Below are 20,175 nucleotides of genomic sequence, written 5' to 3'. Positions count from 1 at the left end.
AAAGTTAAAACAGATTTTTTGTAATAACAGTTTGTAAAACAGATTTTTTTAAATCAGTTTTTTTATTCTATGAACAAATTTTTAATGACAAACTATGAAATTTACATTTTTAAAAAACCGGAAAACCGGACCGGACCGGACCGAAAACCGGTAAAACCGGAAGTACCGGTTTAGGAGGGTAACCGGTGCGTAATCGGTTTTGGAAAATACAAAACCGGTACATACCGGTTCGGTCTTAGATTTTGTTCAAAACCGGACCGGACCGGACCGGTTACACCCCTAGCGAGAGAGGGAAGGGAAAAGTGAGGGAAAAAGATAGGGGGTTAGCGATCTAATGGTGAACTTTAAATACTGATTTGAAAATGCGTAAACATTAACTTAACTAAAAGCATTAAGAGGAATTAAGATAGAATATTATTTAAACTAAACTTTAATTTATAAAATAATATTCCTTCATCATTAATAAAATGATGAAGTCTTATATAATATCTTTAAGGGAATAAAACCATTTAATTAATTTAGAGTTTTCAACATAATTTAAATCTCATAATATTTTAAATAACTGAAATCATTTTAATAAATGGTATTAAAATGATTTCCTACAATTATAATATTTTTGGAGCTCTTCAAAAATATTATAATTGTCTTATTTAAAATCAAGTTTGGTTCAATAACACTGGAAATAACCCAAATAAATATTTCCAGGGTATTTAAAATATTCGAGGGCTTTAAACACTGGCTTACTTTAGAAATCACATAATATCTTTAAAAATACGCCATCGAGATTTGACACGCATAACGAGACTCGCAGTTGAATTTGCTTACGTTAGAAAGAATGAGCGGGTTGTTACAAACCTGTTAACAATTGTGGGCATTTATATAGAGCATGAATTGTATCTTCACTTGGTTTAGAACAAAGTTGGCATGTGTCATTCAACACAACCTTTTTCTTGCTCAAATTCGATTTTGTTGGCAGACTATCCCAGCAAGCCCTCTAAGCAAATATTTTAATTTTGTTAGGTACTTTCACGCTCCATAGGCTCTTCTAGAACTGCCTTTGTCTGCTGGCATTTGAGGTCTCTCCCTGTGCATTTGATGTTTCTCTCTGGAACTTTGAATATTGGCGTAAATGGATGGAATGCTAGTGGAGGGTGATGTCATCGTGTTTTCAAAACTTGAATTAATTCTGGGATGACCTGTAACGTCCAACTACCCGTAAGGTTCTAATTACTACGAAAATCAAGCTCCTCAACTTAAGCGGCTGCATAACGTAAGGCTACTATCGGACATAGATTAGAAGAAAAAGTTGAGAGGCTTGAAGCACAATTACAAGCCAGCTACCATTGCTTCTTTTCATTTTTTTTACACCATAGGAATCGTGTTTTTAATGACACATGCCATGAGACTTAAGAGGGCAGAAAATAATGGAGTTATCCAAATATCAAAATTTGAAGCTAAGGCTTGTGAAAAAGTGAGATAGCGTGATGCGTGAGGAATTTGATTGATTGCTGCAAGCTGCTTGTAAGTTTAAAAAAAAAAAAATGAAGAGAAATCTTCAACAATCTTGAATGCTTCACCAAACCTGTTTCAAGTAAAAGAGTTTTATTCTCTTCTCTTTAATTTTCTTTTGATGTATTCCAACAAGAACATGGTTGATTTCAGATTTTTCGTGAACTAATTTTATTTTTCTAGGGTTTTGATTTAGTCTAACTTTGAACATACAATTTTAAGTTATTTTTTTCCAATATTTTTCTTGTTGAGTGTTTATCCTTGATCTTATTGTCTATAGTTTTCTGACCAATTATTGTTTGATCTATTGAATTGCAATGAGACCGAGAGGTGATTTGTGATTAGAGCTCTAGGATTAAACATTATTAGTTGAGCAAAAGTGAAGATATTTTACCGCGATTAGTGTGATTTTTTAAAAAAATTAAAAGAACTTAATGAATTTCTAATTAATTAAATTCACATAGAAATATGAAGTTATTAATTAGAAATATTTTTAATATTTTCACTAAGTGAAATCAAACACTCTAGATCTATTCTTATTATCTTTAAAATCTTAATTTTACTGTTATTTTCTTCAATTTAATTTGGATAATCTATTATTTAAATTTTGATTTTCCAAATAGTAATTAATTTAGTAAATTTCAATACCCAATAGTATAATTAATCTCTATGAGTTCGACATCCGTTTTCTTTAAAACAATTTACTACCTATTACGATTCTGTGCACTCACAGATATTTTCAGCGTGACAGTAAGCTATGTGATTAAGTGGAAATAATATGAAAATTAAGCATGAAAATTAAAGGTTTTGGTCTGGAAACGAGCACACATGCTTATTTACACAACAAGTTTACAACAAAGGCACCACAAGGTCAAAATGGGAAATACACATGCAAAAGAATCAATATCTGACCACTTACCTCACACACCGACTCGGCACTTAGAGAAAAAGAGAAGAAACAATCCTCTCAAGCCTGTAACCCTTGCTATTTTGCATCTCAGGTTTCACACCCTAAAACCGCATGGAATTGGAGAGAGCAACAATCTGGAGAGAGAAACTAGCAAGAGCACTGGAGAGGATGAGGAAGGAGAGCTTAAAAGGGACAAAGGGACGTGCGAGAAGGGGATGTTGGGATTTTTGGCAGAATCCAAAAATCATTTGGAAAGTTCAGCTTCTAATTTTAGGGTTTTTTTTTTTTTTTCTTTCTCTGGATTATGGATCAGTCTTTTTATTTGCTTAAGAGCTTGTTTTCATACTGGATGGAAGAATAATTTTGTGACCTAGGTCAAGGGGAACTTTTGGGCAGTACGGTTTTGAGTGGGAATTTTGGTTTCTTCCCAGTTTTAATTTGTATTCTCCATGAATTTCTGTCATGCTTATAGACAGCGAGATTAGAGTTTCTCTGTGTTCTTTGATCCATCGTTGACTGAAGGCACGATTGATGCTTAAGGAATGCAAACCCTAACCCGAGTTATATGTTGATTGCCAGTTTAATGTGAAACTTGTTGAAATTATTCAGTAAATGTGTTGTTAAGAGTTTTTATCATATACATCATCCAAATGCTTTTATCATGACTAAATCGCGTTTGAAGAGTAAATGCAAAACTCCCCTAGAATCCATCTGTGTAAAGGTAACCAGAAGCCAAGGTATTTTTCTTTTTCCACTAAAAGCTTTTCAGAACATTGGTTTTGAGTTTTGAACTTGTTCATCTTTATCAATACAAAGAATTCGGTTTCTATAATTTTTTCTTTATTTTGGTGTGCATCCATTCCAATTCATTCGCATCTAAGATTCTCAGAAAAGAAGCTAAAACTATTTTCAACCCCTTGAGTCTTCTGGTATGAACAATCTGGCTTACAAAGCTATTCAGGGACAATAAGATAGTTGCACATCTCGTATATCACCTCCTTGCTTCCTGTTATTCCAATAAACAATTGCATAGCACTGAATCTACCTTAATCCCTGTGAAATTGACCTTGAGACTCTCAGTATACACAAGTAAGACACCTTCTGCACTTGGGAGGTATTTTAAGATAAGAACCACTATGTTATTTTGAGACAATACGTAGTGTGCACTTCTCCGAGAACACATGGCAAAACCCAAATGATAATAATAACGTTAACCAGCATGAAAAATCAATTAACAAGATTCATTCCCCGTCCAGTAACACAAAATTAAGGTCTAACATAATCTAAAATATGAAAACCCTGGAAAGAAGCTTCTTCAAAGAATCAAGTATCCTCGTACTCTGAAAATAGAAAAGAACAAAAAGATTAGGTTCTACAAGAAAGGTGTGAGGAAACATCCCAACTCTGGTTTTAAGCAACTGGAATCTCCACAGGCGTTGTCACCACAATGGGGTTGTACTCTTCTTCCTTGGGAGTGTGGATGGTGACGAGATCCGGCAATGGTGTAGTTGGCCCCACCTTCCCCTTAGGATCCCAGTCAAGCATGATCTTCACCTTGATACCGAGTACACCCTGTTAAAATTTAGGAAAGAAAGGCAGGAAGGAGGAAGAGAACAGAATAATCTGTAATTAGCATGAATTTTATAACATGATAACATAATAGGTCCGAGACAATAGACTAACCAAGTGATGGCACATTATACTACTGCCAAGCAAAACAATAGGAATATAGAAGACCCTAGACAACAAAGACAAGACTGACCTGTCTAAGAAGAACATGTCTCACAGCCGAATCGATGTATTCTTTGACAGGTTGACCAGAGGATATCATGTAACCATCCTTAAACTTCATTGACTTGGCACGCTGAGCCCGGAGCTTTCCACTCACAATTACCTGAGTGAAGATTGAAGAAAATATTGAAGATTCAAATAACCACACAATCAAACTTTAAGAAAACAATGGAAAACTTTATATGTACCTCACATCCCTTCGCCCCATTCTCCATGACAAATCTCAGAACACCATAGCAAGCCCTACAAACGTGCAAAAATTAACTTACCACCACAGAGATAATTCAGAGAAGATTATATAACCTCTTCCATTCCTTATTTTAAAGGATGACATAGGATTAAAAGGGGACAATTCAAAGCATTTAAAATAAAATCTTGATGGCATATCAGATCCATGAGAGAAATGTTAAAACCTAGGATTAAAAGATGGGCATAACTCGCCAACCAAATAATTCTTAATAAAAAGGTAAATGAGCGGCTGCCCAATATGGGTAAATGATGTGGGATGTGGGCGGACATTAAGATATCAGCACACAAATAGCAACACAGCAGGACTAACCTGAGAATCTTTAATGTGAGCATTGATATTGAAACCCTTAAGTTCATTTGGCAAGGCCGAGAGGTCATTTGGGTTCATATTGTGAAGCACTAAAACAGGTGTATTAGAGATCACTCAAGAGGGGAAAAAGGAATTTAATAGCTAAGAGGATAGCTTCAAGAAAGAAAAGCAGAGGAGATTGTATGGAGAAATGGACTGTGAATCTATAAAGTATACATATAAAGGAGTTGTTTTGTCCTTTTTTCTTTTACTCGATCCTTGTGCAAGTAAATCACTTTAACCAAACTAATTTTGAACTTATCTCACACAAGCTTCCAAGTTTTTGAATTGCTATGTAGCCAACAGAGGAAGAATGAAGCCGATGCAGTATGATGGAATATGCACAACAATGAAACCACAAGTCCGGATGGAAAAATTGATATTTTCAGTTGTTATATACAAAACTTCTCCAGAAAAAGAAAATCATTCACGAAAACTCAATTCCACAAAATAAATAAATAAATAAAAAGGAGTAAATGCTACAATCTAAATTTATAGCCTGTGCTATCCTTCCCCTATAAAAACCAGTTCAAAACTTTTCTGGGGCTTCAAGGAGGGAATAGGAAAATTTTCACCTCGAAATCATGGGATTCAATCTGCTCACAAAAATATTGTCCATCGAGTAAAGTACCGGGGAATGCAACTACTTCCTTAGCTTAAATAGAAAGATGGACCATAAAATATAGTCATCCTCAGACACAAAGTAGGTATTAGTGAGTAACCTACTCGCTGTAAAGATGACCTGAACAGGTAACATTTGTGAGAAGATAAAATAGAAATGTGTGACCAAACATTTCAAATGCACAAGAACGTCAATCAATCAACAACCAACTAAAATTGGCTGATTGAAGCACATAGCATCCGTTGCATATAACATGAATGCCAACAAGAATAATTCCTTTTTCTTTTTGGATTGATTAGAATGAGAAAAAAAAAATCTGTCCAAATCTGCAAGAAAGATTGACCCATTGGACTCTCTCTCACTCTCTCTCCAAGATTTGCAGAGACAGGGAAAGCTATGGGCATTGACTCATTCGCAACCACCCACAGACATTGCAAAGTACCAGTAATCAGTATATGAAGCCAACCAACATGAATAAATTAATAAGATGTTCAAACATAATTAATTTGATCAACATCTCAGAAGAAAGCTGACGATAATGCCAAGGGTTATTTAACAAACCTCCGAACAGCAAGGCCACCAAGAAGTTTGTAGCGGAGAGATTCAGCCTGAGCAATGGCACAGAGTCCCCTGTTGTTAACTTTCTCAGCATACAGCTCCACACTGTTCTCTGGGAACTTGAACCGTTTCTGAACAACAGAAGTCAGCTCCCTAATCCTTCTTCCCTTTTCACCTGATAAAAAAAATACAATAACAAATAAAAAAAAAGGTTAACATGACAAAGAAATTGATGAAAAAAATAAAAGATTGCATTCTAGTCTAATGAGAAGTTGACTTTCCTAACTGAAGGTATGTATACCACAACTAAGTCAAATAGTTGTACAAAATCCCACAACTAAGACAAATAGTTATAAGCAGTTTTGGTAAAAGTGCAAATGTGCTTTATTAGGCTACCCACGCGGTGGCTGAGCTACTTAAGCATAACATTTTACATAATTCTCTAGTGCTTTACCTGATACACAATTATACACATGATATTTGATAGGCACTCATAAAAATAATAATAATAATAATAATAATAATAATAATAATAATAATAATTTTATAGCCATAATCAAATTTGAGTACGTGGTTGAATTAAAATATAACAAGAAGGCCAAGCCCAAAAAACCTCAAGAATTTTGCAGGTAGTGATTTCTATGCTAACATAACAATCAAATACAAGTCCATCTTGAGAGCCAACTTGGACTATTACATCGAGTTCAAAGCATATACATCACATATGTCACATGGGGCGCCATGGCACAAAGATGATCTTCAATATCAACTAAATACTTCAAGAATATTTGTTTACATCATTTTCTGGGTCTTGAAATGATATTTTCTAGTTTTATTTCTACAAAAGCTTTAAACTCGTACAAAAAAGCCCCAAAAAAGCACGCTTGAAGCACACTTTCATAAATGCACTTAAAGCACATTTTTGTAAATTGGTAAGCAAAGCGCTTTGCTTACCAATAGGCAAAGCACTTCGGCCTTGGCGCTTTCACCAACACTGATTATAAGAAATCCCAGATTCCAGATACTATAATAATTAGCTTAGTCTTCACTTCATTTCCAGCCTCTCTTAAAAAATTTGAAGGATTTTTTTTCTTAAAATTTTCAAATTATCACCTGAGTGTAGAAAACTGAAAATCAATAGTCCAAAACCAGGTCGTGCTCAGTTACTCTTAAAAATATAGAGAAGTGAATAATAACTATAACAGGTTAACCATCTCCAGCAGATGATTTGGATGAAGGGTCTTCGAGGAATCGAATGGAAAGGAATAGGGTAATTTTCCATTTCTCAAAGGAAAGGGTGGAATCACCAGTCCTATTTGATTCGCTCATACATCTTCACCACAATTAGCGTGGTCTCCAATGATCAAAGACACAGATAAAGGAAGAGCAGTCAAATGATGTACTTCCCCTTTCCATTTCCTAATTTCTTTTAAAGATACAAGGTGTACCCACAAAACACACAGAACACAGGTAGAAGATTAAATCAGAGATATACCAAGGACATTCTGTGTACGGGTGGCCCTAATGATAATCTCAGTGCGCATAGGCGTGACCCTAACTTCGACACCCGAGTACCCGTCTTCGGCGAGCTCTCTGGTCAGCACCTCATTAAGCTCCGCGAAGAAGACTCCGTCGGCCACGAACTGTTCAACATGTGGATTATCAAAATATATATAAAAGCACTCTTTCCATTTCCTTTCTACACTTTCACCAGCAATCAAACCAACCAAACAGACCTTTAGGGATAGAATATATCAACAGAACAAATACGATTGATCGATCTGGATTTTAGAATTATTTGGTAAATCAAAAACAACAAACATAACAATATCAAATGCTCTATACTTTTTCCTTTTACTAATGCTTACCGTATTTTTCAAAAACCAACAGAAAGCGAGTGATATGAGATAGAAACACTGACCTTCCGCTTCTTGCTAATCTGGGTAGCCATGTTTTGGGGTGAGCCGAATAATTTAGGAATCGAACGCTGGGTCTGAATTTCAGCGGTCGGTAGTAGTCCGCAAAACCCTAGCTTCCTGAGCAGCGCGTTAGGGTTTGAAATTGACAATATATCGGATTGATGAGGAAGCGTAATCTGACGATCAAGGTTCTGGTCACGCGCTTTCTATGGATTGGATGAAAGCTTTCATTCTGTGCCTCTATTATACCTGTGCATGGGCATGGCCGCCGGTCCAGAGCCGAAAGTCATAAGGCCCAGTCCAGTGATTTTGGTGCATGACTAGAGCTAAATAATTTGAGTTAAAATTTTTTATTTAAATTATTTTAAAAATATACAAAAATATAATTAGGTAATAATTTAATACAAAATTTGAAAAATATGAAATTAAAAAATATTTTATATTTGAAAATGAAGTTGTGAGAGTTTTTTAAAATTTTGATAATTTCACGTTTCATCTATGTGCTCAAACATCCATTGGATTTTCTTTGATTCAATGAAATTCAATACGTGATTTATACCTTTCAATAAGAAAAAAACACAAGCGAAAGTATCCAATTATGCCCAAAAACATTGTAAATATTTGTGGAATGAGATAATAATTCTATAAATAGTAATGAAATAGTTTGTAAATAGTAATAAAATTATTTGAGTTAAGATGTTTTATTAGGTTTTGAAAAGTGAAAAAGAAAAGTTGGAATAAAAATATTATTAGAATATAATTTTTTAATATAATTCTTATTTTGTAATTTGAAAAAGTTGTATTATTTTTTTTGTGTTTTGCTTGAAAGTTAAGGAAATTAATTGTAAGAATTAGAAGGAAAAGTTGAAGTTTTGAGATTGAAAAGTATTTGAAAAGTAAATTATGAGATATTTTAAGAAGAGATGAGATGGTTTGTATTCCCAAATAAACCCTAAAAAATCAAACCATTTCTTTCAATTTGATTTTTAAGACCCGTTTTGGGAATACACACGATTTCTTAGAAGACATAAATTGGTATAGGTCTTAAGTACGGGACTTCAAGTCTTAGATTATATTTGAAGTTGCTAAAAATCACATACCAATTTCAACAGCCTTTAGCTGGTTACTAGTATTTTTAATATTGTTTGAGCATCCAACGTGGCGAAACATTTTGTGAAAAACGAAATGAAGAAATTATGCAAATCCCACCACTCATTTTTTTTTTTTTTTAAAAAAGAGTTATATTATTAAAAAAATAATTTTTTTATATGAATCTCATATTTATTTATTTTCTAAAAAAAATGAACGAAATTTACACACTCTAAGACGCGAAAAATCATTTCTCTTCTTGAAACTCTTTCTCTTCTTGAAACTCGTATATATTTTGAAAAGAGAGCAGAGCAAATATATTAATTAAATCTCTTCGAACTTTTAACTTTTCTTTCATTTAATGTGATGCAAAAAAAAAAAAAAAAAAAAATGAGGATTATAAATCTATTCTCTCCAGCATGACAAATATCAAGATATTGTGAATGCAATGAAGTTGGTTGAACTTTTAACGTCTTTTACATGTAATGAGATATGGCGGGTGGAATTCTTTATTCAAAGAAGTTTGTGAATTTTGTGCAAAAAATAATGTTATTGTGCCCAAAATGGATGATCAACAAACCATGGTCACGATGAAAATTTTAGAGTATGAGAATTCACATCATTATCTTGTGGAGGTTAATTATATGAATAATACTAAATACAGTCATAAGGCATACAAATCTTATGCATTCCTCTTTTTTGAAAAAAGTACGTAAATTTATGACTCACATGAAAAAATTATTTTTTTAATAGTAGACTCTATTTTTTTTAGAAGAAGTGCGTGGGGGTTTTGCATACTCTAGAATTGTAAATATAATTTATCTTATTATATTGATATAGATATGCAATTGCAATAACTTAATTATGTTTACTATATAATGTGTTGTTTATTGAGTATTCGACTCATTTTTATATATTTTATGTTTTAATCATCCCAAGCGAGAATCTTTATGAGGATGAATTTGCAAGACGAGACTTGGCCTAAGGAGGCAAGGCATAAGTCTAGAATGTTTATGACGTGCTCACTTTTATTATTTTCAGTTTAATAAGTTATTTTATTAAACACATAAGACTTGATCAATTTTAATAAGTGCTTTCACTAGGGGTGTAATACGGTCGGTCCAGACCGGAGAAATGGTCCGGTCCAGTTTGGACCAAACCAAAAAATGTCATGGTCGGTTTCCATCCAGGAAGTGGGGGGTTTTCGATCTTCGGTCGAGTCCCGGTCGAGTCCCATGGTGGGGGTTTCTTGGACCAGACCGACCGAATAGGAAAAAATGTTTTTTTATTTATATATATTATTTTATATAATAATTGTATAATAAATTATGTAATTTTCATATAACTTATCATCATTTACAATATAAAATTTTAAATATGTAATTACAAATTAATATTATATTAATTGTATATTATCAATTAACCTATCAATTCACAATTAACTAATATATGACATCTATGAGCTAAGTTGCAACTTGCAAGTAAATATAAAGCATGTATGGATGTATGGATAATTAAATTATTTATGCTTATTGCTTCATATACAAAATGTAAAAAGTTGTATATACTCATTATGCATTAACTTAGAAGTTAGAACTATCATACATTATAATACATTGACATACTCTAAGTTAGTAACAAAGTAACAATTAACATCATCTATAATTATGACTAAACTAAATCACTATAACTATAATTATAACTAAATCACTATAGTCTATAAGCCTATAAGACTATAAAATAAGTTATAACTATATATAGTATTAATATCAGTATTAGTATAATATAAAGTAATTAGAATTAGTAATAATTTAGTATTAGTATCACTATATTATTGTAATATATATATACACACACTATATGTAGTAGTAACACTATAACAATATAATATCTAGTAACACAATAATAGTATAATATATAGTATTAGTATATATTAATATATTATAAGAGTTATAACATAATATATGTATAATAGTATAGTTAACTTCATATGTTAGATTTTGTTTTTTTTTTTTTTTTTGAAAAGAACATTCAAATTTTATTCAATTTCCAAACATGCTTACAAGAAATGAGCAATACATTGAGGAACTTCCTCTATATCAAGCATTGAATTAGCAATGCTTAAAGCACTTCTTGCCAAAGCATGAGCAATTGAATTAAACCCTTTTTGAATATGAATAACTGTACATTATTGAAGTTGAGCCAAGAGAGATCTAGCATCTGATATGAGCATACTAGAATTGTCTCAACCTTGAGCACCATTTTTAATACCCTCCACAACATTAAGAGCATCCCCTTCTAATATAACCCGTTGAAAACCAAGCTCCAAGGTAAACTTTGAGGAATAAAAAACAGCAAAGGATTATGAGGATCAGGTAATAGATTTTGTTTCATCCTCATGGCAGCTAAAACATGACCCTCACTGCCCCTTGCCACAGCTCCAAAACCACCCAAAGAAAGATATCTATCTATCAACCGATGCATCCCAATTAATCTTGACAATACCATGAGGTGGAGGCATCCAGCAAGATGAAGATATAGTATGATTAGAAGCCCTAATCTGTTGAGGTTGATGACTGGTGTGATTTTTAGATAATCTTTGGCTTGCTTGATTAAAAAGCACTAGAGGATAAGAGAATAGGTTCTCAAAATCATTGAATTCCTTCTTTTCCACATCTTCCACATTACCACAACAATCTCTAAGAACTCCTCTTCTTCAAATGTATCAAACAAATAAAACAACAATTCCTTAAAAGTCTGGTCTGCAATTTTTGCTTTTTGTAACTTTTTTGAGCTGTAAAACCAGACATGTCTAGCAGCAACACAAGACCATAAAACATGCTCAGCTGTTTCCTCAAACAGATCACAGATTGGGCACATGAGATTGTCAAAAACCTTTTTCTTATAAAGATTGAGCTTGGTTGATAAAAACCTTCATGACATGCCTTCCACAAAAAAACTTTCTCAGCATTATGCAACTTAAGGGACCACAAAATTTTCCATTTATCTCGATCAGAGTTATGAACAGAACATTGACGTTTCTTACTTTCCTCAAGCTCAACTTGCATATGATAAGCAGATTTAACAGTAAAAATTCCATTCATAGTATAAGACCAGGTCCAAAGCAGGTGTTCTATCCTAAATATCATCTTAGCTTCTTCTTGGCAGAAAATCTGTCTCACAAGCTGGTACTTCCACTGACATGTTGAGTCATCAATAAGGGCTGAAACTGGAGCATCTGTAGGTAGGATAGAACACCTGCTTTGGACCTGGAAATTAAGAGTTTGAGGCAGCCACCTATCAGACCAGATTCTGATATCTTTCCCATTTCCTACTCTCCAACAGAGACCTTCCATGAGAACAGGTCTTGCTAGCAGGATATTTCTCCATAGATAAGAAGGATTTCTCCCTAACTGTGCATTTAAAAAATTACCAGAGTTACAATACTTTGAAGCCAAGACTTGAGCTACCAGAGAGGAAGGGTTTTGCGCTAGCCTCCGTGCTTGCTTGGACAACATGGCCAGATTAAAAAATTCCAAATCTCAAAATCCCAAACCCCCCACAACTTACTTCTTCCCAATTGATGCTTTGGAACCCACTGAATCCTCCTCTCATTTGATTTTTGTCCCCACCAATAAGCAAGCATAACCCTATGTATTTCATGCAAGATGCTTAAAGGGATTTGAAAACTCCCATACTATATGTAGGTATTGCTTGAATGACAGATTTGATTAGAATTTCTTTTCCAGCTTGAGAAAGATATTTCATTTTCCAGTTTGCAAGCCTTGCTCTTACTCTATCCATAATACCAGTGAAAGAGGCAACTCGAGATCTTCCTATCATTACAGGTAGGCCTAAGTACTTTTCATAAGATTCAATGGCTCTAACCCCTGCAATTTTGATCAAAATATCTTTCACATCTACTCTTGTATTTTTACTAAAATAGATTGAGGTTTTGTCCTTTGACCTGAAGCCAATTCATAAATAGATAAAAGCCTTTGCAGCCTACTCCATTCAATAGAACTTGCCTTGCAGAAAATAAAACTATCATCAGCAAAGAATAGATGATTTACATGTAAATGACCCCTTGTTAATGGAATGCCAAAAATATAGCCAACTGATTCAGCATGATTCAAAATGGAAGTTAAGGCTTCAGAACATAAAATGAAAAGGTAGGGTGACAAAGGTTCACCCTGCCTAATGCCCCTCGAAAGATTAAAGTTCTGTTGAGGAGTTCCATTGATGAGTAGAGAATATGACACAGTTGACACAACTCATTATCCAATCAATCCATTTTCTGTGAAAGCCCAATTTAGACATAGCAGCTTCTAAAAAACACCACTCAACTCAATCATACGCTTTACTCATATCAAGCTTCAAAGCCAAATATCCATCCTTTCCCTTGATTTTGTTCTTCATTAAGTGCAAGATTTCATAGGCCATAATAAAATTATCTGTGATCAAACGACCAAGAATGAAAGCACTTTGAGTTAGAGAAAAAAACTTCAGTCTATTGGCCAACACCTTTGCTATAATCTTGTAATGGGCATTACACAAACTTATAGGCCTGAATTCAATCACTTTTGTAGGCTTAGCAACTTTTGGAATCAATGCAATGAAAGTTTTATTAATAGAGTCATCCCAAGAGTTGGATTTGAATGCCTCTTTTACTACATCACAAACTCCTTTACCAACTATATGCTAGTGTTGATGATAAAAAATAGCTGGGAAACCATCTGGTCCATGAGAACCAAAACCATTCATCTGAAAAACTGCTTTCTCAATTTCCTTAGAACTGATATCTCTTGTAAGAGAAGCATTCATAGTTGCAGCTTCTTAACTTCCTGCTTAAGCACACGAATCTCATCACCAAAAGTCCCCTGATTATCATTCTGTAAGTTTTTTATCAATTGCAACTTTGAGTTAATAAGTTGATTTGTCCCTTGAAAGCTGTTTAACTCTACCTTTGCAATTGTTTCTAGGATCTGGTCAGACCCCTTGAAGTATCTGAAAGAGTATCAACATTAGACTGTGATCTGAAGTGTTAGCAGCTAGAGTATAAACCTTAGTGCCATTGAAATGCAACATCCAACTTGAATTGCCCAAAGCTCAATCCAGCCTTTCTTTAGTGAAAGCAGTTCCCTCTCTATTATTACACCAAGTGTATTTCCCACCTTGATAAACCAGGTCATTAAGGTCACAAGAAAGCAAGCCCTCTCTAAAGTCTTCCATCTGTTGGTAAGGTCTGTTAGGGCCTCCAAACTTTTCACTCTGTCTAATGATTTCGTTAAAATCACCGAAACAAATCCATGGTAGATTATTAACTATTAGTATAGTATATAGTATAGTATATAGTATTAGTATAGTATTATTATTCACTATTAGTATAGTATATAGTATTAGTATTGCGATTAGTATTGGTATAGTCTATACTTATTTAGTACTATAATATATATTAATTTTGATAAATACATTTCTATACAAATATTAATGTAATTAACTAATTTGATATGAATATCAATTAGCATTGACAATTTGACATACTCTATTACTCTAAGTTAGTAACAAATTAGTAATTAACATCATAAATATAATTATCATTAATTATTTTTTAAATGAGTTAATTAAATAGTCCACATTAAATAGTTTACTTTATTTTAATTTTACTAATTTAAATAATTTTTTTAATTAATTTATGTGCCAAAAAGATTAAAAAAACACCTAATCTGCCAAAGAAGTAACGGCACCGTTTAGTACCAAACTGGACCTAAACAGCGCTGTTTAAGTCCCTTACTGGTTGAATACTGAAACTGGGTTAAGTGAAACGGCGTCGTTTCACGCAACCCAGTTTTCTTTTACATTAATCGTCCTTAAAATGATGTCGTTTGGATCCAATTTCATTCCAAACAGCGCCGTAAGGTTCACCCCCCTCAGATCCCCCATCCCCCAATCGCCGATCCCCGATTCCCCAGTACATTTCAATTTTCATTTTCTCCCTAGTTTGAAAACCCTAGCAGCCACGCCATGTGTTCCCCCCCTCTCTAGTAGCCCAGCCTTCCGTCGCATCCCCTGAAAATTCCAGCCGGCAACCCCTCCGTCGCATGGTACTCTCTCTCTCTCTCTCTCTCTGATCTGATTATTTATATTCATGTGATGTGCATTCCATGTAAGCTTCTTTTTTTCCCCTCTTTGCTCATTGGTATAGCCTTTTCTTTGTGAATTCTCCATTCATTGAATACATGGCTGGCAGTACTGCTGGCTGTATTTGGTCATAATTGCTAGCTGCACATACTAGTTCTTATAAACATTTAATACTGACATTTAGGAAAGTGGCTAGCTAGTTTGATGAAAAGTTCCTACATTAATTTAGAAATCTGGGTTCCATTTATTTTATGCATGACTAGCTAGGTATGATGATTGAACTAAAATAGGCAAATTGATCGCTCTCGAGAATAAAGCTTTTGAAGTAGAAATAATCATAAGATGTTTTAGAATGTTAAAATAAAGGTTATTATTCTAAGACTCATGAGATTTGCCTAACCCTTTTGAGATTTCATTAACCTGCTGATCTCGAAAGCAATATGGAATAATCTTCTTTTCCAAACAAATTGTTTTTCCTCTCTCGTCTTTTGGTTTATTTAATTCTGAAGGGGTGAATATAATTTTAATCCTACAATGTAAGAAATGTGTGCCACAATGTTATTAATCCTAATCCTAATTTTAATTGTGTGCCACAGTGTCAATGTGTGTCACATAAATGTGTGCCATAGTGTTGCTGGTGCTGTTTTCTTCTTCTCCTGTCCATTATTTAATTTAATAGTTATGGGCCATGGCATGTCACTTTAATCATGATTGATTATTTTGCTAGATGGACTCTATTCTAGAATTTATTCCACAAGACTCTATTATAGATGATGTACAGAGTCAACATAGGTTACACAGGGGCAATATATTCCTCCACTCCCACCCAATGTAAGTACTAATACTAAACTGAGTGGTAGTGGTAGACCTAGGTTAATGGTTTGTGATCACTTTACAAAAATACCAAAAGGTGATCCAAGTAACCTAGGGCTGCATGTGATACGAAAACCAACAGTACAAAGTCCATGAAGTATCACATTGAGAAACAGTATAAGAAATGTCTGTTGAATAAGACGGATAAGTCCCAAACTACTCTCGGTTGGAAGGTGGGTGGAGGAAGTGGGGGGCAGTGGGGGATTTGTGCCCATATCATTTAGTGTTGAGGCTTGCAAGCAAGCCTTAGCCGAAATGATTATTCTTGATGAGTTGCCCTTTAGGTTCGTTGAAGGGGAGGGCTTCAAGAAGTTTATACTCATTGTTTGCCCTAAGTGGGTAGGGATTCTATCGCCTGTTACGATTGCGAATGATTGTTTTAATGTGTATATGAGGGAAAAAAATAAGTTGAGAAGTGCTCCTCAAGGGCAACGAGTTTCCCTCACCACGGATACATAGACATCCGTTCAAAACCTCAACTATATGTGTCTCACTGCACACTTTATTGATGATAATTGGAAATTATACAAAAGAATTCTTTCTTTCTGTTTGGTTGAGAATCACAAGGGTGATACACTTGGTAGGGCCATAGAGATGTGTATGCTTGATTGGGGGAGACTGAAAGTACTTGCAATCACACTTGATAATGCAAGTTTTAATAACAGAGCAGTTTCTTATTTGAAGAAAAAACCAAGTATAGGAGAGACATTGTTTTGGAGCATGAATTTTTGTATGTTCGATGTTGTGCCCACATCCTAAATTTAATCATCCATGAGGGGTTGAGTGAATTTGACGAGTCTATTGTGAAGGTAAGAGGTGTTGTAAAATATGTTAAGTCCTCACCTCAGAGGTGGAATACATTTAAAAAACGTATTGGGTTGGAAGAGATTGCAAACAAGAGTAGTATTCTGACTAGGTGGAACTCCACCTATCTTATGTTGGAGGGGGTTTTAAAATTTCGAAAAACTTTTGAACGGTTGGAAGAAGAAGATTCGGAGTTCCTTACTAGTATTGGAGACAATGATGACAAAATAAGTGATGTGGTCAATAGGAGAACGTCAAAGAAGTTAAGGCCTCCCAATAATAATGATTGAGAGAAGGTAATGTTGTTTGTAAAGCTTTTTCAAATATTTCACGATGCAACTCTATTTTTTCCGGGGTTCAATATATAACTTGCAACTCTTTTTTTTTTTTTGGAGTTAGTTAGAATAACCGATGCGATTGACTTGGAGTGTGAAGAGGGAAGTCCCATGGTGGGATTAATGGCCATAAATATGAAGAAAAAATTTGACAAATATTGGGGCAACTTGGATAATATGAATATGCTGTTGTTTGTTGGGATTATTCTTGATCCTTGGTACAAGATGCAATATTTTGACTTTGCATTGGAAGGGATGTATGCCAATGATCCCACAAAAGCAGTTGATTTGAGTTGGAAGGTGAAAAATGCTTTAACCCGCATGTATGAGGAATGCACTGATAATGAGGAAGGCAATAATTCTAATCTACAACAGCAGTGCACAAGTTTCCCACGTGAAGAAATAAATACTACAAATGGTAGTGGTAGTGGTAGAGTTAAGGATAGGACTACAGAAAGAATGGTCTTATTTAAGTAACAGTTAAAGTCGGAAAACTCATTGAAAAACAAGAATGAGGTTGATAGATACCTGGCTGAAAGTTGTGAGGAGGCATTTGCAAGTTTTGATATTCTTATTTGGTGGAGGGTTAATTCAGTTAGATATCGCGTGCTTTCAAAAGTTGCACGCGATGTACTTCCAATACCGGTATCTACAGTGGCCTCTGAATCTACATTTAGCACAGCGGATTGTGTCCTTGATCCTTTCCGAAGTAGTTTATCACAAAATTGACTTCGTTCTTATTCGACTCCAATCAGCCTTAGGACTTTAATGGATGAGGTGGAGGATTTTGAGATGCAGCTGAGTATGTTTCTTATTTACTTCATTTTATAACTTTTATGATCTATAATACTATATGTTATGTAAATTTATATAATTTGTTTTGTTTCTTTCTTATATAGAACTTGTTTGAGAGGGTGAAAATTCTATGGAGGCGTCGAATACAATATCTACAACCAATGCAAGTTAATGAGGTGAATCTGTTTTACCTTGTTAGTTTTCAATTTTCACTTTTGCTAATAATTCATTTGTTTACACTTTGCAGCGTACTGTGAAAATTAAAAAATATGCCAAGCCAAAAGATGTAGGAGGCTAGGAGCTGTCAGGAGGATAATTGTATAATTTGTATTGATATAAATTGTAATTTGTATTGAGAGGTCAGAGTTATGTTTTTTTAGAGCTTTTGATGTAAATTACTAAATATGACTTCTATTCTTGAGTCTTGACTCTTCACTTTTTTTTTTTTAGACCTTTTAATTTTCAGTGTTTTAGACCTGTATAATTTTTAGTTTTCATTATCTATGCTTGGAAATGGTTTTTTTTTTCTTTACTTTCTTTCTTTTAGAAGCCAGATTTGCTTGGGAATGGTTTTCACTTTTCTTTCATTATCTAGTATAGTTTTCAGTTTTCAATTTAACCTTGTTTAAATTGTTTGGATGGATATCGAATTCACCCCTAGCTTTCACATACTCTTTTTTAGATTTTAAATATTTAATAATGAATTTATTTATTTTTTGAGATTTTTTGAATTCGCATTTTCTTGAGAAAAAAAGTTTTTAAAGATAAAGTTAGTAGCACTCCGGCTGCGCTAAAGTTTCTAAAAAATTATGTTAGTTTTTAATGGAGCCGGGTGTTATGTACTCTTGGATCCCTCTATTAGGACTCTGTGGAAGGACTTAATTACTACGATTTGAATAGATAAAGATAAAATCTATGAAATTCTTCTACAAATACATAAAAATACAAGGATTAATTTTACATTAACCCGAAAACTAGCAACCCGAGACTATTTTGAGATTCCTAAAATTTGTGTCAATTTTCGGTAATTATAAAAATTCTCATCAATAAGAAAAGGTCTATTACCAAAGTATATTTTGATACATTAATATCAAGAGTAATTCTACATACAACCGTGAAATGCGTAATGCCCGTAATCGCTTTCAAAAAGAGTTAGGTTCACTATTAAAAAATTAATTTTTTTTATGTGGGTCTTATGTTTTATTCACTTTTTTCAAAACGATTACGCCGTGATTGTACAACTCATAGTTGCAAATATATTTTCTCTAATATAAATGAGGATTGTAATCAAGGCGAACCGAACCAGTCTTTGGCATGTTGAGCTCGAGCTCGAGTCCAAGTACGAGATTTTTATTTATTCTTTATTCAAGCTCAACTCGGTAAACTAAACACGAGCTTGAGTTCGAATTGTTTATTTTATTTTTAATAAGATTTAATAATTAATAAATTAGATAAATAAAAAAATAAAAAATCTAATATTGAATTTGTACAACTAACAAGTAGAACTTCTATTGAATTATAAGATTTTAAATATTTATAAATAATTAATATCTAACTAGTTGATATTGATCTATAATAACAATATATTATATGCTTACATATATTATTAATACATACACATAATATGATAGCATATATTTATTTCATATCTGGTTCTCACATACTAGTATAAGAAATTATTAAATATTATCGACTAATTATTGTATAAATTATAAAATACAACTATGAAGTATATTCAATATATAGACATAAATAATTAGATTACATATTATATATTTAATTATAAAAATGATATGCTTATATTATTAGCTAATACATATATATATATATATATATACATGCATTTATATATACATATGTATGTATATATTTATCAATATATGAATGAGTTTTAATCGAATCAAACTAACGACTCGACTCGAGCATAAACGAGCGGGCCTTAACAAGCCTTTAGCCGAGTCGAGTCGAATTTTATCGAATATGTCATTTACTAATCGAGCAGCTATCTGCTTTCACGGACGTGTTTTTTTTTTCACAACTCAAATTCGATTCAAGTTTAACCGGACGAATACCAAACAGACTATCGAACAAACTGATTCATTTACTGCTTAAATATCATCTCTTTCATGAAGGAAAAGAACCACATCTACGTGAATTATTATTTGAGTCAAATAATAAAATTTATTACCAAGCAAAAAATAAACATAAATCATTTGTGTTGTTACAAATAA

At 33.5% G+C, this 20,175-nt stretch overlaps 1 protein-coding gene across 1 annotated transcript; it reads right to left on the bottom strand.

Annotated features, from left to right (window-relative positions):
- Positions 1-3,598: 3,598 nt before the first annotated feature.
- On the bottom strand, positions 3,599-8,102 carry LOC121244636 (40S ribosomal protein S3-2). Its single transcript, XM_041142794.1, has 6 exons — positions 7,910-8,102; positions 7,484-7,631; positions 5,992-6,163; positions 4,399-4,453; positions 4,182-4,313; positions 3,599-3,991 (listed from the first exon to the last, which is right to left on the bottom strand). Exons 1-6 carry the CDS (start codon positions 7,937-7,939, stop codon positions 3,830-3,832), a joined length of 699 nt encoding a protein of 232 aa, XP_040998728.1. The 5' UTR covers positions 7,940-8,102; the 3' UTR covers positions 3,599-3,829.
- Between the last annotated feature and the right edge of the window lie 12,073 nt (positions 8,103-20,175).

Source organism: Juglans microcarpa x Juglans regia, chromosome 8S, assembly GCF_004785595.1.
Source record: "Juglans microcarpa x Juglans regia isolate MS1-56 chromosome 8S, Jm3101_v1.0, whole genome shotgun sequence".
In the NCBI taxonomy this organism is placed as follows: domain Eukaryota; kingdom Viridiplantae; phylum Streptophyta; class Magnoliopsida; order Fagales; family Juglandaceae; genus Juglans; species Juglans microcarpa x Juglans regia.
Note: the sequence above shows the minus strand (reverse complement) of the source record. Positions and strands in the feature narration are given on the sequence as shown.

Bases quoted from the DNA above. Each gene is read 5' to 3' on its own strand.
- LOC121244636 (XM_041142794.1), bottom strand. From the start codon at position 7,939: ATGGCTACCCAGATTAGCAAGAAGCGGAAG. The intron at 6,164-7,483 runs GTATATCTCTGA...TTTTTTTATCAG, and splicing joins CCGTACACAGAATGTCCTTG to GTGAAAAGGGAAGAAGGATT. The intron at 4,314-4,398 runs GTACATATAAAG...ATCTTCACTCAG, and splicing joins ATGGGGCGAAGGGATGTGAG to GTAATTGTGAGTGGAAAGCT.